The sequence below is a fragment of the Suncus etruscus genome, chromosome 3, assembly GCF_024139225.1.
Source record: "Suncus etruscus isolate mSunEtr1 chromosome 3, mSunEtr1.pri.cur, whole genome shotgun sequence".
Taxonomy (NCBI): domain Eukaryota; kingdom Metazoa; phylum Chordata; class Mammalia; order Eulipotyphla; family Soricidae; genus Suncus; species Suncus etruscus.
In genome coordinates, this window is record NC_064850.1 from 81,535,217 (window position 1) to 81,548,639 (window position 13,423).

Sequence of the window (13,423 nt, forward strand, 5' to 3'; positions counted from 1 at the left end):
TGAATTAAATGAGCCTTAATTACTGTTTCAATTCACTTTTAGTATATTGCTTGAATCAACGTTTTGAAAAATATACTCAAGTTTCTAAGTCCAAATTTGCTTTCACTTAAAATGTGTTCTTTGACAGATGATATTGCAATATAGATTTTGTGGTGACTATGTGTCCCTGAAATCAGAGTTTCCTGAAAAGCCTGCTGACTTCTTTTCTCATATATAAAATACTTTAGAGCTTCAAAATCAGCAGGTTTACTTGCCCCAGACTAAAAAGCACTGGATATAAATGATTTTTTTTTAAAATGATTTAAATAAAAACAACAACAAACTAACTTGGAATGGGATATAAATAGAGAAACTTTATTCACCAAACAACACCCAGCTCTTCTGGCACATGAATTGTTTGATAGAATGGTCATGAAGACACCTGTCCAGAGTTCTGTCCTCCTCATTGTTTACTGAGAACAAATGCCTTTTTTGATTTTTTTTTTCAATTTTCAAATTTTCTGAATCCAAATCTTTCAGAGAGCAGAAAAGTCTCACAGTAGCATAAAAAGCCCCCAAATAATAACTGACTTTAGTGAACAGAGCAGCTGGGTTACATACTCTTATCACAGGTTTTTGGCTTTGTATATTAATTCATCTGCAAATAGCACCCTGAGTCCAAATGCAGCTTCATGCTGAAGCCCTAGTTTCTTAAGGATTTAAGTTTAAAGTCAAGGGCTTCCTGCCTTAGGTGTTACAAATAAGTAGTGTCGTGTTCATCCAATCATGTCCAAGTATGCAAATAAACCTTAGCCCGTGCAGATAAAAAGGAAGAAATAAAGCCAAGGGCTCTATCAGAACCAAATCGCTCAGCCTGTCACCTGTGTTCCAAGAGCCGAACCCAGAAATGACGTCCTCAGGCATGCCAGAATTACCTACCCCCCTCACCAATTTGAAGTTTCAATATACCAAGGTCAGTACAATTTATATACGTCGTTATTTTTCTTGAGCTTTAAAAAAAAGAAACTACATTTATTTAAAGCATAAGAGGTCAATTAAAGAGAACCAGAGTGAAGTGCTCTTTGAAAAAATATATATTCATATATATATAATATATAAATATATGTAATATAAATATATTGTTTATTTACAATATATTGCAATAAATTTTTATTTGCAATATATTGCAATATATTTGCATATAATATATTTGCAATATATTTATTTATATATAAAGGCTTGCAAAATGTAGGTCTGTCTTTAAAGTCTTGATAAAACAATGAATTCTAAACCATATTATGTAACTCCCCATGAACTTATTTCCTAAAATGTTTCTAAGGGAAAGGAATTCTTTACTGTGTAACTGGTTCTCATGTTAAAATACAGTGAACTTTTTCCTAAGCAGTTCGTTTAGCTTCAGCAGAGCTCAGCAGGTGTGATAAGAGAGGCAAGTCCTTTTGAGAAAAACTTACTGGGAGAGCCAAACAGGTGGTTAAAAAAATTTTTTTTTAAAGAGGAAAAACAATCAGCTGAAGTAAGTTTTTTTGTTTTTTTTTTCCCCTCAGTGTTCAGTGAGTGTCAAAATCCAGTCTCAACACAGGATGAAAGTAACTGTTTCCAAACTTTGAATAGACTTGTATTACTTAGCATATTTGGAGAAAGCAAGCATTTTTATTTTTATATTCAACCAGGTGTGTTGCTCTTAGAGACAAAATGTAATTGTTAACTGCTAAGTATTTCGAGAAATAGCAATCAGATCCAGAGTCAAAATCTACAACTATATAATAAGGCAATCTATCCTTTATGAGTTCTTTTTTTTTTTTTTTTTTTTTTGGTTTTTGGGCCACACCCTGTGACGCTCAGGGGTTACTCCTGGCTATGCGCTCAGAAGTTGCTCCTGGCTTCTTGGGGGACCATATGGGACGCCGGGGGATCGAACCGCGGTCCGTGCGCAGGCAAGGCAGGCACCTTAGCTCCAGCGCCACCACCCGGCCCCCCTTTATGAGTTCTTGAAGAGTATCTCTTAACTCTGCCTGTTTTTCACTGTTACATTTCCACTTTCCTGTCAGAGCTCTAACAGCCAAGTGAATGGATACAACAAAAGCAATCTGAAAAAAATCACTTAAATTAACTCCATAGATTACTGCAAAATAAGGTTAGAAAAGGTCATATATTGCAGGTCAGGTAAAGAAACATGTTGCCTTCTAATTTATCTAATAAAAAGCCAAAAGCACTTGTTCTTATTCTTTTTGATGATAAACACCTTAACCCTTTCAGTAACAGTATTGCAAACGATAGTGTCTAAAAGAAATAAAAAGAGGTTGGGGTGGGAGAGACAGTAAGAGTAAGAGAGGGAAGAATAAGAGAGAAAGAAAAAAGAGAGGGAGAGTGAAAGGAAGAAGGGAGGGAAGGAGAGAGAGAATGGTGTGCCACTGTGGTAGTCTGGGGTATGTACAGGAGGGAAACTGGGGGCATGAACATTGGTGAAGGAATGTGTGTTAGAACATTGTGTGACTGAAACTCAACCATTAACAACTATAATTGCTGTCTCTTGGTGTTTAGTTTAAAAAAGTATATTTAATACAAGAAGAAAGATCAAACACATTGATAAATTAAAAGTCCTGCTATTAATTGTTTTTCTCTTTACTTGTAACCATGTAGATTTTGAAATACCAAAATCTGTTATATTTTCATTTTCAGAAACAGATGAGGAAGTCATTCAGCTGACTCATTCTTTTCCCTTAGGAAAGTATTGCAGAGGTCAGACAGTGGTTTTCAAATGGTTAACTATCATACAGTTAAGACATTGAGGTGTTATTTTTGTAAGCCTTTACAAAAAAGGGGGGAGGATTCTTTATTTGATTTTGTTAAAAATTGGAATGAAAATATGTGTTGGGACCATCTACTCAAACATAGTAGTCCTAGCATAATACCCCAAAGATGACAAAACTTTAACTGCTTAACTTTTCTACTATAGGTCTGTCATTTATAGAAAATTTTAATACAATGTAGGTTTATCTAAAAATGCAATTCAAAAAGTACTGTTAACAAGTGAATGATTCCCTTATTTTTACTAGTCTTTTTTCTATGACATTTCACAATAAAATACTTTACTAGTCCAAAAGATAATTTTTTAATTCTGACTTTCAGTTAGACTAAAAAATACTAGACAAATAAGATGGCATTTACAAATCTAACTACAAACACAAAAATAGTATGCACAGGAAGGTATGTTTAAAGCTAAAATCCCCAGTTCATTTCAAAGTTTTTAAATAAGAAACACTATTAGAAATTGATTATGTGGGGCTGGAGAGATAGCATGGAGGTAAGGTGTTTGCCTCGCATGCAGAAGGATGGTGGTTCGAATCCAGGCATCCCATATGATCCCCTGAGCCTGCCAAGAGCGATTTCTGAGTGTATAGCCAGGAGGAACCCCTGAGCACTGCCGGGTGTGACCCAAAAAACAAAAAAAAAGAAAGAAAGAAAGAAAGAAAGAAAGAAAGAAAGAAAGAAAGAAAGAAAGAAAGAAAGAAAGAAAGAAAGAAAGAAGAAGAAAGAAAGAAAGAAGAAAGAGAGAGAGAGAGAGAGAGAGAGAGAGAGAAAGAAAGAAAGAAAGAAAGAAAGAAAGGAAAGAGAAAGAAAGAAAGAAAGAAAGAAAGAAAGAAAGAAAGAAAGAAAGAAAGAAAGAAAGAAAGAAAGAAAGAAAGAAAGAAAGAAAGAAAGAAAGAAAGAAAGAGAGAGAGAAAGAAAGAGAAAGAGAGAAAGACAGCAAGAAAGAAAAAGAAATTGAGTATGTTAAGTGTGCAAATAAGTAGATAAGATTCAAAGACTAAACTTCTGCTGTTACATTTAAGAGTTTCTCTGATGAAAAAAAATCTGTCGCAGGTCAGTGAATTTTGACTACTCAAAAATCTTTTCTAAAAATATCTGTTCTTTCCAGATAGCATTTTATTGTTTGATTTATTGGTAACAGCATTTTCACACTTGGGAGGACACCAGCTATGTATGTAATTAAATCTAAATGGATACGTTTTTTTCTGATGCCTTTGCATTCACTTTTAACTGTGTCCTACTGGAGAACTGTATTGGATTTGCACTTGTAAGAGGAGGTGTGAAATAGTGGTTATTAATTAAGTTTTCTATTTGCAAATCATGTGAGTATCAATTGTATAGTTTCTGAGAAATTACATTAGTTGAATTGCTTTCATAAGGCTGGTCCCTGAATCCCCAGATTTTTTTTTACTAGTTTATTGTTTTTCTTTGTAATCACTAGAAGTAGATTGTTCATTTAAGCAAAGTGAATTTAAGAGATAGATAAGGTTGATTAACAAAATAAATCATGACCACTATGACAGAAGTAAAAATATTACAAATATCATCAAAGAAAAAATCTATTATGATAATATCAAAGTTGAGACATTTTTCTCAGGCAAAAGAAGTTATGGGTGTGGATATTTTTATGGATTATTTTGTAGTAGTCTTTATTTTCATTAGTGGAATGGATAAAACAAAGATCAGAGTAAGAAATACCTTCTAAAATGATACAAATATTTTAGGATTTAGAACTCAAAACAAGACTATATATCTACATAATTTTATTCAAATTTTGTTATGTTCAATTTTTTCACTTTCTTTCTTTGTTGTTTTTTATTTTTTTTTTTTTGCTTGTTTGTTTTTTGGTTTTTGGTTTTTTGGGTCACACCCAACAGTGCTCAGGGGTTGCTCAGAAATCGCTCCTGGCAGGCTCAGGGGACCATATGGGATGCCAGGATTCGAACCACCATTCTTCTGCATGCAAGGCAAACGCCCTCTCTCCATGCTATCTCTCCAGCCTCAATTCCTTTCTAATTGAAATCCATGTCTTATCTAAATGAAATCTGACCTTCTATTCCTTTTATTGACTTTCTAGATATAAAGTGTCTTTGAAAGTTATGTGAATATCAAACCACTACCCCTCTTTGTCTTTGTTTCCTTATGTACAAAATGGGAATAAAAATGGCACTAACTTTCTATAACTTATAAAGCATTAAGAAGTAGAAAACAAATAATACACTTTCAGTTGTGTCTGGCACATGGTAAGTAATTGGTTGACATTAACTCTTAGTCCAATATATTTCTCTGGATTTTTCCCAATTTTCCAGAAACTTCTTTTGCTCTGTCATCTTTATCACTGTTTTTGTGCAATTGCTAGTCTTATCTGATTTTCCTAGATTTTCTGTCACTCTTGCACAGGTATGCCCCATCTGACAAAGATCTCATTGGAGCAAAGTTACAAACGTTTATCCATGATTTTAAGGATAAAGAATTTTCTCTTACAGGATTTGGTCATTTTGTTTTCAATTTTCTGTTCACATCATTTGCCATCAAATACACAATTAAGTTATAATTTAAGTTTACTCTGTACAATGTTAAAGTTCTTTACAATGTAAAAGCTCTTTATAGTTTATTTTTAACAATAATCTTGTGAGATGTTATATTCCTGTTTCACAGATCGGGCTACTCAGCAAGACATTTGCTAATTAACTTTTCTTAAATCACAGGGCTAATAATTGACACATTTTAAAACTTTAAATGCTGAAGGTCACACTAACTTGTGACTTATTTAAGATCAATGCCATTTACGGGAGACAGAGTTCCTGGTATCCTTCCTTTTTACTTTTACTTGTTCTTTGTTGATAACTAAACAATAAATGACCATGAACATTTTTAAGTACTGCTGCAATATTCCCAGAAAGAAAGAAGGTTCAGAAAGATTAACAGAACTTTCTCTGCTTGTGGCCTCCCAAGTTGAGTCCCTGCCCTCTACATATGGTCCCCTGAATCCTTCCAGGAGTGATCCCTGAACCCAGAACCAGGAGTAAGACCTGAGCACCACTGGTGTTACCACCATGCACACACCCCCAACACACCCAAAGAAGGAAGTTCACTGCCAGTTTAGAATAAAAGAAAACAATTAGTTGGGTTGGAAGCAAACATACTTTCTGCTTTGATTAAAAAGGAGGGGTTTAGCTGGCAGAGTCTCTGATGCAGAAAACTTGGAATAGGTATATAGTTTCTATGTGCATATTTATTCAACTTCAAATAAATGTTGGCTTGCATAGTTCACTTTTCTATATTTCTGGTAAAGAATTAAACATATCAGTTATGCAGTTGTAAATCACAAAATACCAGAATAAACATGACGTGTTATTCACTCCTAATTCCTTTTAGTTCTTTTAGCAAACAAAATAAGGCCACATCATTTTTAAATGTCCCATCTTCTTTACTAATTTTTCCTTTTTCCTTCCTTTATATATTTTCCATTTTTTTATTTGTTAAAAAGTCCTTGAGCAGTTGCTACTGGCTAGATTTTCTATGATACCTAACATGATCTTTGCTTTATAGAATTCAAATTCTTAGAGAGTGTTGGTGATACTATAAGGGAGAATAAACAAGGGGATATTTTAATCACAAACTATGAAAAACGTAATTCAAAAAGAACTGAGAGAGTGTATAAGGAAGGGATCACTTTAGGGGGCCAGAAGCTTAGCCAGTATAGCAGATAGGGAGATTGCCTTGCATGGAGCTGATCCAGGTTCGGAACCTAGAATCTCTTCTGACACATCAAAAACCACCAGGAGTATATCCAAAGTGTACATGCACGAATTATCCCTGAGCATCACTGAGTATGGCCACCCAAAAATAAAGAGAAAATAAAAACAAAAATATAAGGAATGCTATTTAAAGTGACCTTAAAGAAAATACAAAGCATAAAGTAACTGTGTGGGGGCTGGGGGGAAAGATAGTCAAAGGTTGATAATAGCACAGCACATAAAAAGTAACTGTGAACAAGAAAGAAGTTGATATGTTCAGAAACTATCAAACAGCTTTCCTCACTAAAGACAAAAAAGAGAGAAGGGAGAAAGGAGTGACTGAAGATAGAGATAGAGGCTGTAGGCAGACTTCCCATTGGACTTTAAGGAATAATTAAGGTTTTTTTTTTTTAAGGAGATAGTACTTATGTTCAACACAAAGCTAATGTTGTTGTGGCTCTACCTTCACTTAGTAATTTTCACAGCCTTCTAATGAAAGAAATATTTTATTTGCTTTTGGCTTGAAAGAGGTTGTGTAAATATCTGAATGGCTGCAAGGTGCCATGGCTTAACAAGATAAACCCTGCTTCAATTTCCAGCTCATTTACTCACTAATGATATGACCTTGGCCAAGCTTCTAATCTCTTTGCATTTCAGTTGCCCTGTCTATAAATTAGGAACACTAATGATTATCTTGAAAAGTGGCATGAGCTAGGAAAACCAGTCCATGGTACGAAGCTTGCCACAAAATACCAGAGGAGGTAGGTAGGGCAGTTAAGAGACCACTATGACAATATTTGGAAATCATCCCTCTGGACAAGAACTGGAAGCTTTAAAGAATATAATGTGATATGAATTACACCTCTTCAGTAACAATATTGAAAACCACAGTGTCTAAAGAGAAAGAAAGAGAGAGTGAGAGAGGGAGAAAGGAAAAGTATCTGCCACAGAGAGGCAGGCAGGAGATGTTAGGAGGGAAACTGGGAACATTGGTGGCAGTAAATGTTCACTGGTGAAGGGTATAATATGTAGTCTGACTGAAAATCAATCAGGAATATCTTTGTAATGGTATATCTCATGGTGATTTAATTAAATTTGTTCTTAAAAATAAATGAAAAATATATAATTCTATGAAAGAAAGGAGAAAAGGAAAATATAATGAAAGAAAGAGAAAAGAAAAAAAAAGAAAACAAAAAGGGCCAGAATGGTGGCGCAAGCAGTAAGGTGTTTGCCTTGCGTGCGCTAGCCTAGGATGGACCACGGTTCGATCCTCCAGTGTCCCATATGGTCCCCAAGCCAGGAGTGATTTCTGAGCATATAGCCAGGAGTAACCCTTGAGCATCACCAGGTGTGGTCGAAAACAAACAAACAGAAAAGAAAAGAAAAGAAAAGAAAAGAAAAGAGGCATAAGAATTAGTGAAGTTATTTGTAGAAAGACCCCACGCACTTTTAGCTATTTAGACCAGATTCTTTTTAACCCTCTTCATCCCAGGGTGAATTAGAATTCTACAACTATCCAATCGTTCGGTGTAAGTGATGCAGATCTTTCCATTGCTTGTCACAGTCCATGACAAACTACTCTTAATGCTTTAATTTGAGGGTCAGAATTAGCCACAAAGAAGGGGGAGAGAGATACTACACTATAGTGTACCCTTTATTTTAGTGGTATTTTTTTAGGCAACATCTGGCAATGCTCAGGGGTTATTCCTAGTACTACACTCAGGGCTCACTCCTGGCATTGCTCAGGGGACTACATGGGATGCTGAATTATTTCATTTCTCTTACCCTAGTTTCCCATTTTAAAACAAGGACCAGAAGCACAAAGAGCTTTAGTTACTAGCTCCAGGTCATACAGCTTTTAAAAGGTAGAATTTTCTTCTCAGATTTGATTTTTGTAAATGTTGTCTCCATGCTCTAAGTGTCTCCTTGCAACTTGTCTCCATGCTCTAAGTGTTTTAATTGAGCTCCACAAGAATGTCTAATAAAAACTTTCCCATTTCTTTATTTATATTAGTAATTCCTTACTCTATGAGGATAGGAAGTTGGAATATGAGAAAAAAAAGTTGTGGACTGCCAGAAAGAGGATTCTAAGAGCTGGAAAGATAGTACAGTGGGCAGGGCACTTGCCTTGCATACATGCTGTTCTATTCCTAGTATCCTATTTGGTCCTCAATTAGGACTTCATCTAAGAATCCAACTTTGATAGAATGAGTAGACTGGGTAAGAATTTTTTAAATGATTATAAGAAATAATTCATATTCAAACAGCAACCCAAAGTTAATGTCTCTGAAATGCCAAAGACAATAAATAAAGTAATATTGACCAAAATTTGGGAATTCGCAAGAGAACATAGGCAATGATGATATGGTATATATTTGTATGAAAGCTGCAACTACTGGCTTGAGGTGGTTCAGGTTTTTTCAATATTTAATAGTGACATAATTCAATATGATATCACTACTTATAAACTACACCATAAGCATAGCTTCATTCTGAATATCACAATTTCTTCATTAATAAATATTGAATTTAGTTATTAGTAGCAAATAAGAAAATATGTTGTTTTCAATTTATATGTTTTATAATAAATATATGGAGTATGTTTCTATGTGTATGTATCAATAATTCACATAAAGAAATTGTTTCAAGGTTTGTGAAAATGTTTCTAGTTCTTTTTGCTGAAATTTTATTATCTCCATATGATTTTTTTCTTATAATTGTGTTATTTATAAAAACAGTTTGTTGGAAGCCAGAGCAATGGCACAAGCAGTAAGGCGTCTGCCTTGTGTAGACTAGCCTAGGACTTACCGCGGTTCGATCCCCCGGCATCTCATATGATCCCCCAAGCCAGGGGCAATTTTTGAGTGCATAGCCAGGAGTAACCACTAATGCCATGGGGTATGGCAGAACCCACCCCACAAAAACCAACGCCCCCCAAATCAGTTTGTTGGGTACCTGCACAAATATCTAAAATTTGAAAATTTTTCTGAATAGATATTCCCTAACTTTAGATCCTACTTAACTAGTTATGCTACTTTTAAGTGCCTTTTAAAATATTTTTTTTATTTAAGCTCTGTGGTTATAGAAATGTTTTTAGTTGGGTTCAGTCATAAAATGTACACCACCCTTCACCAGTGCAGCTTTCCTGACATCAATGTCTCTCATTTCCGTTCCTCCATCCGTCCTGCTTGTTTTGAATAACGCTGTGATAATATAGGAGTGCAGAGGATTTGTATTAAGTTTTTGTTTTACCAGGGTATAGCCCCAGGAGTATTTTTTTCTCTTCTTTTTTTTTGGGGGGGGGGTTTCGGGCCACACCCATTTGATGCTTAGGGGTTACTCCTGGCTAAGCACTCAGAAATTGTCCCTGGCTTGAGGGGACCACATAGGAGGACGGGGGATTGAACCACGGTCCTTCCTTGGCTAGCGCTTGCAAGGTAGACACCTTACCTCTAGCGCCACTTCGCCGCCCCCCCCCAGGAGTTTTTTCAATGCTTATTTTTAGCAGTTGAAGCAACACAAATAAAAAAATATATGTTCTGTATCAAAACTTTATTTGCAAGGAAATCTTAATATTACAAAAATAGTATTTTATTAAAGGAAGCTACAAATTACTTTATGGTATCTTTTGTTAAATTTTAGATATAAAACTTCCCTCTGTTCTACATCTTCCACTTTTGATATATGCTGTGCAGAAATCTTTGAGTCATAGTGTAGCTGTGAATCAAAACTGAAATGCTGGGGCCAGGCGATAGTACAGTGGTAGGGCATTTGCCTTGCACATTGCTGATCCAGGATGGACCTCAGTTCAAGTCCTGGTATCCCATATGGTTTCCCAAGCCAGGAGCGATTTTTCAGTGCATAGCCAGGAGTAACACCTGCGGATCACTGGGTATGGCCCAAAAACCAAACTAAACCAAAACTAAACAAAACAAAAAACTTAAATGCTTAGTATCTTTTATATCTGATGAAATTGAAAAAACTAAATGGCTTTTCAAATAAGAAGATAAAAAGAACATCTTATTGGAGACAAACAGAAGTGAATATAAATTTTATTTATCCTGCTTTCATTTCTGTTTCCCAATTTATTTTATTTCTTTGAGTGCAGTGTTTTTCATCCTATTTGTTTTTCTCTTAATTTCTCCATATATTTTATATAACGTATATGTTTTCCTTTGAACACTCAACATTTTGCTTTGCTCTCTCAAGATTATGGCTTAACTTATTGCCATAGATCTATTTGAGATTTAACAACTCACCTGACTCTTAAAAAAGATTCATCTCCCATCAGTTTCTCCCTTACTCTATCCCTGAAGTCCCTGATAACTTTATTTTTTGTTTTAGTTTTTTCTTGATTTTCAGGTCATATATGTCAATGTTCCAGGCTCTGTGCTCAGGATTGGAGTGCTTGGAGAGCACAAATCTGCTGGGAATCTAAGGACAATATTATCTACTCTTACCTTCTTTTAGCCTCTTAGTGCTGCAAAAAAGTTCACATTCTCAATACTCATCACTTGATTTATACAATCCCATCATTTCTGATCTCAGGAACTCAAGTTTTGGGGTTTGGAAAACTTAGTGTCATAAATTAAGTTAATCATTTTTTAGTCTTAGTGTATCTTAAAAATGGGATCCATAGAAAATATGCATTCAAAATGTTCAATAATTTAAATATCTTCTGCTCCCAAGAAATATCTACCTTTGCTTTCAGGATCTAGAGCTTGAGTTTGTCTGCAGCAAATATATAAATTTAGTGCACCCCAAATATTGTAGTAGGCTATTAGAGTTTACACTTTAAGCCAAAAGTTTGCAAAATCTCATTATTAGTAGTAATATCAGTAGGTCTATTAGTCATATTAATCTTGATACAAATCAAGAATATTTTGAGGAAAGTATATACCTGTACTTTTATACCAAATATAACATTATAATAAGTAAGAAAATTTTTGGTATATTTTTTCTGTAAATTATTATTTGTTTTTAGGTACAAAAACTCATTCCGATTTTCTATTTTTTGTTTTGTTTTGAGGTCACACCCAGCAGTTTTTAGGCCTTTGCTCTTAGGGATCACTCCTAGTTGGTTTGGTTAATAGTTAGTAGTGATCGAACTGGAGTCGGTTGGAAGCAAGGCATATTCTCTACCCACTTTACTATCACTCCAGCCCCAGCATTTGCACTCCTTTATAAAAGCAAGTTCATATAATCCATAGCTTATGATTTGATTGTTATGGAATGTAAATAGTTGGGTTTTTTAAGGACTTTTGCTTCTAGGCCACATTCTATGGTGCTCAGAAAATTATTTTAATTCATTTGATGTATCCATTGATCCTTTCCTCATATAAAAGGCACATAAAATCCAAGAAATATTAAAAGATCTATAATTTTCAACCAAAATTGGAAACTTTAGCTTGAATTCTACTATGATTTACAAGCATTATTCACAAGCATAATACTATAAAATCTATAATAATATAGTTATTATAATGGCTCAATGGAGCTGGTGATTTTCTACCCTTTATATCAAGATCTTTTTTTACCCCGAATTTGGCAAAAGAAAACAACAATGAGAAATGAAGACATCATCATGATGGAGCATTGAAAATAAACTAAAAATAGATTTTATAATTATTATAGTAAACATTCATTATCCTACACTTCTTCATAAATCCATTTACAGTAATTACTGAAATGAGGGTTATCTCAAATATTTGGTTATACTGTTGTTTGAAGGCAAATATTAAATGCAAAGCGAATAATAAGAAAGGCAATTTTTTGCCAATAAATTTTTTGTAAAAAAGAAGAAAATTATGGTATTATCCCATTATCTATTCTGTTCGCTATATTTATGTTAAAAATGACTCTACTGGTGGGAAAGACTTATAATTTATAAATTCAGATGATACTGCTTTATATTAAAGCTTCCTGACCTGAGATATTAAACATGTCTCAAAGCTAATTCCCATTCCCTGGACTCTATGTTCTATTTCAAAACAATTTTCTTATAGTTAAAATCAATCATCAAGTTGATCCTATGGCTCCTTTATTGTAATTTGAATTGAGTAAAAATTTCTTACTCTTGGCAATTAGAGTTACTTTGTGTTGCTGTTGTAATTGGAACTTACCAATGATTTGTTTCCCCTAGAACTCTCTGTTCAAGTTTCTTCTCTTTGTTCATACAAATATATACTGTGTTCCTTCCCTCTGCTTGTTATTTTCTTTGTTCCCACTAGTTCAGTCTTATCATTCAGGTATATGTTCTTCTAAGCATATTTCTAGATGGGTAAAAATTCAGTGACATCTGCCATTTCATAATTTAGCACAGCTTTGTTTATTTTCCTCTATAATCTTTAACTCTTTCTGACTTATCTTGATATAATCATACTGTTCCATTAACAGTCCTTGAGAGCAGAGGTAAAATAGTTCACTCATATATTATTTTTCTATGGTACTATTTCATTACTTAGTAACAACTTTCTGATAAGACAAATCTGTTTTTGGATGATTGGAATGCTTGAAATTAAAGCAAAAGTGTGGCTTACATGGTCTTGTATATAAAAGGGTAAAACCAAATAATGCAGAATTATTCATAGTAATTTAGAATTACGTGTTCAGTTGGAAGACTGACAGAAAAACGTGTTATTTTTCAAGTTAATGCTTATTATAAAATAGTTACTAGTTTTAAGCTGGAGGGACAGATTTTGTACAGCTTAAATGTGCAAATCTACTAATGAGACTGGATGATATGTACATGTTTTAATAATATTTTCGTAGAAATAATTTATAAAAGTAATAAAATAAATCTTACATTGAGATCATATTACTGAGAATCCGTTACTACATTTAAATCTCAGAAAGTCACACAAAGTTAAAAG

The 13,423-nt window shown here is 34.1% G+C and overlaps 1 protein-coding gene across 1 annotated transcript in view; it reads left to right on the forward strand.

Annotated features, from left to right (window-relative positions):
- The first annotated feature begins 848 nt into the window (after positions 1-848).
- The window catches only part of ALDH1A1 (aldehyde dehydrogenase 1 family member A1), a 53,831-nt gene continuing 41,256 nt past the window's right edge, over positions 849-13,423 (forward strand). The window contains exon 1 of the mRNA XM_049770961.1: positions 849-952. Within this exon, the coding sequence (XP_049626918.1) occupies positions 887-952 (66 nt within the window). The 5' untranslated portion in view covers positions 849-886. The remainder of the gene's footprint in view (positions 953-13,423) is intronic.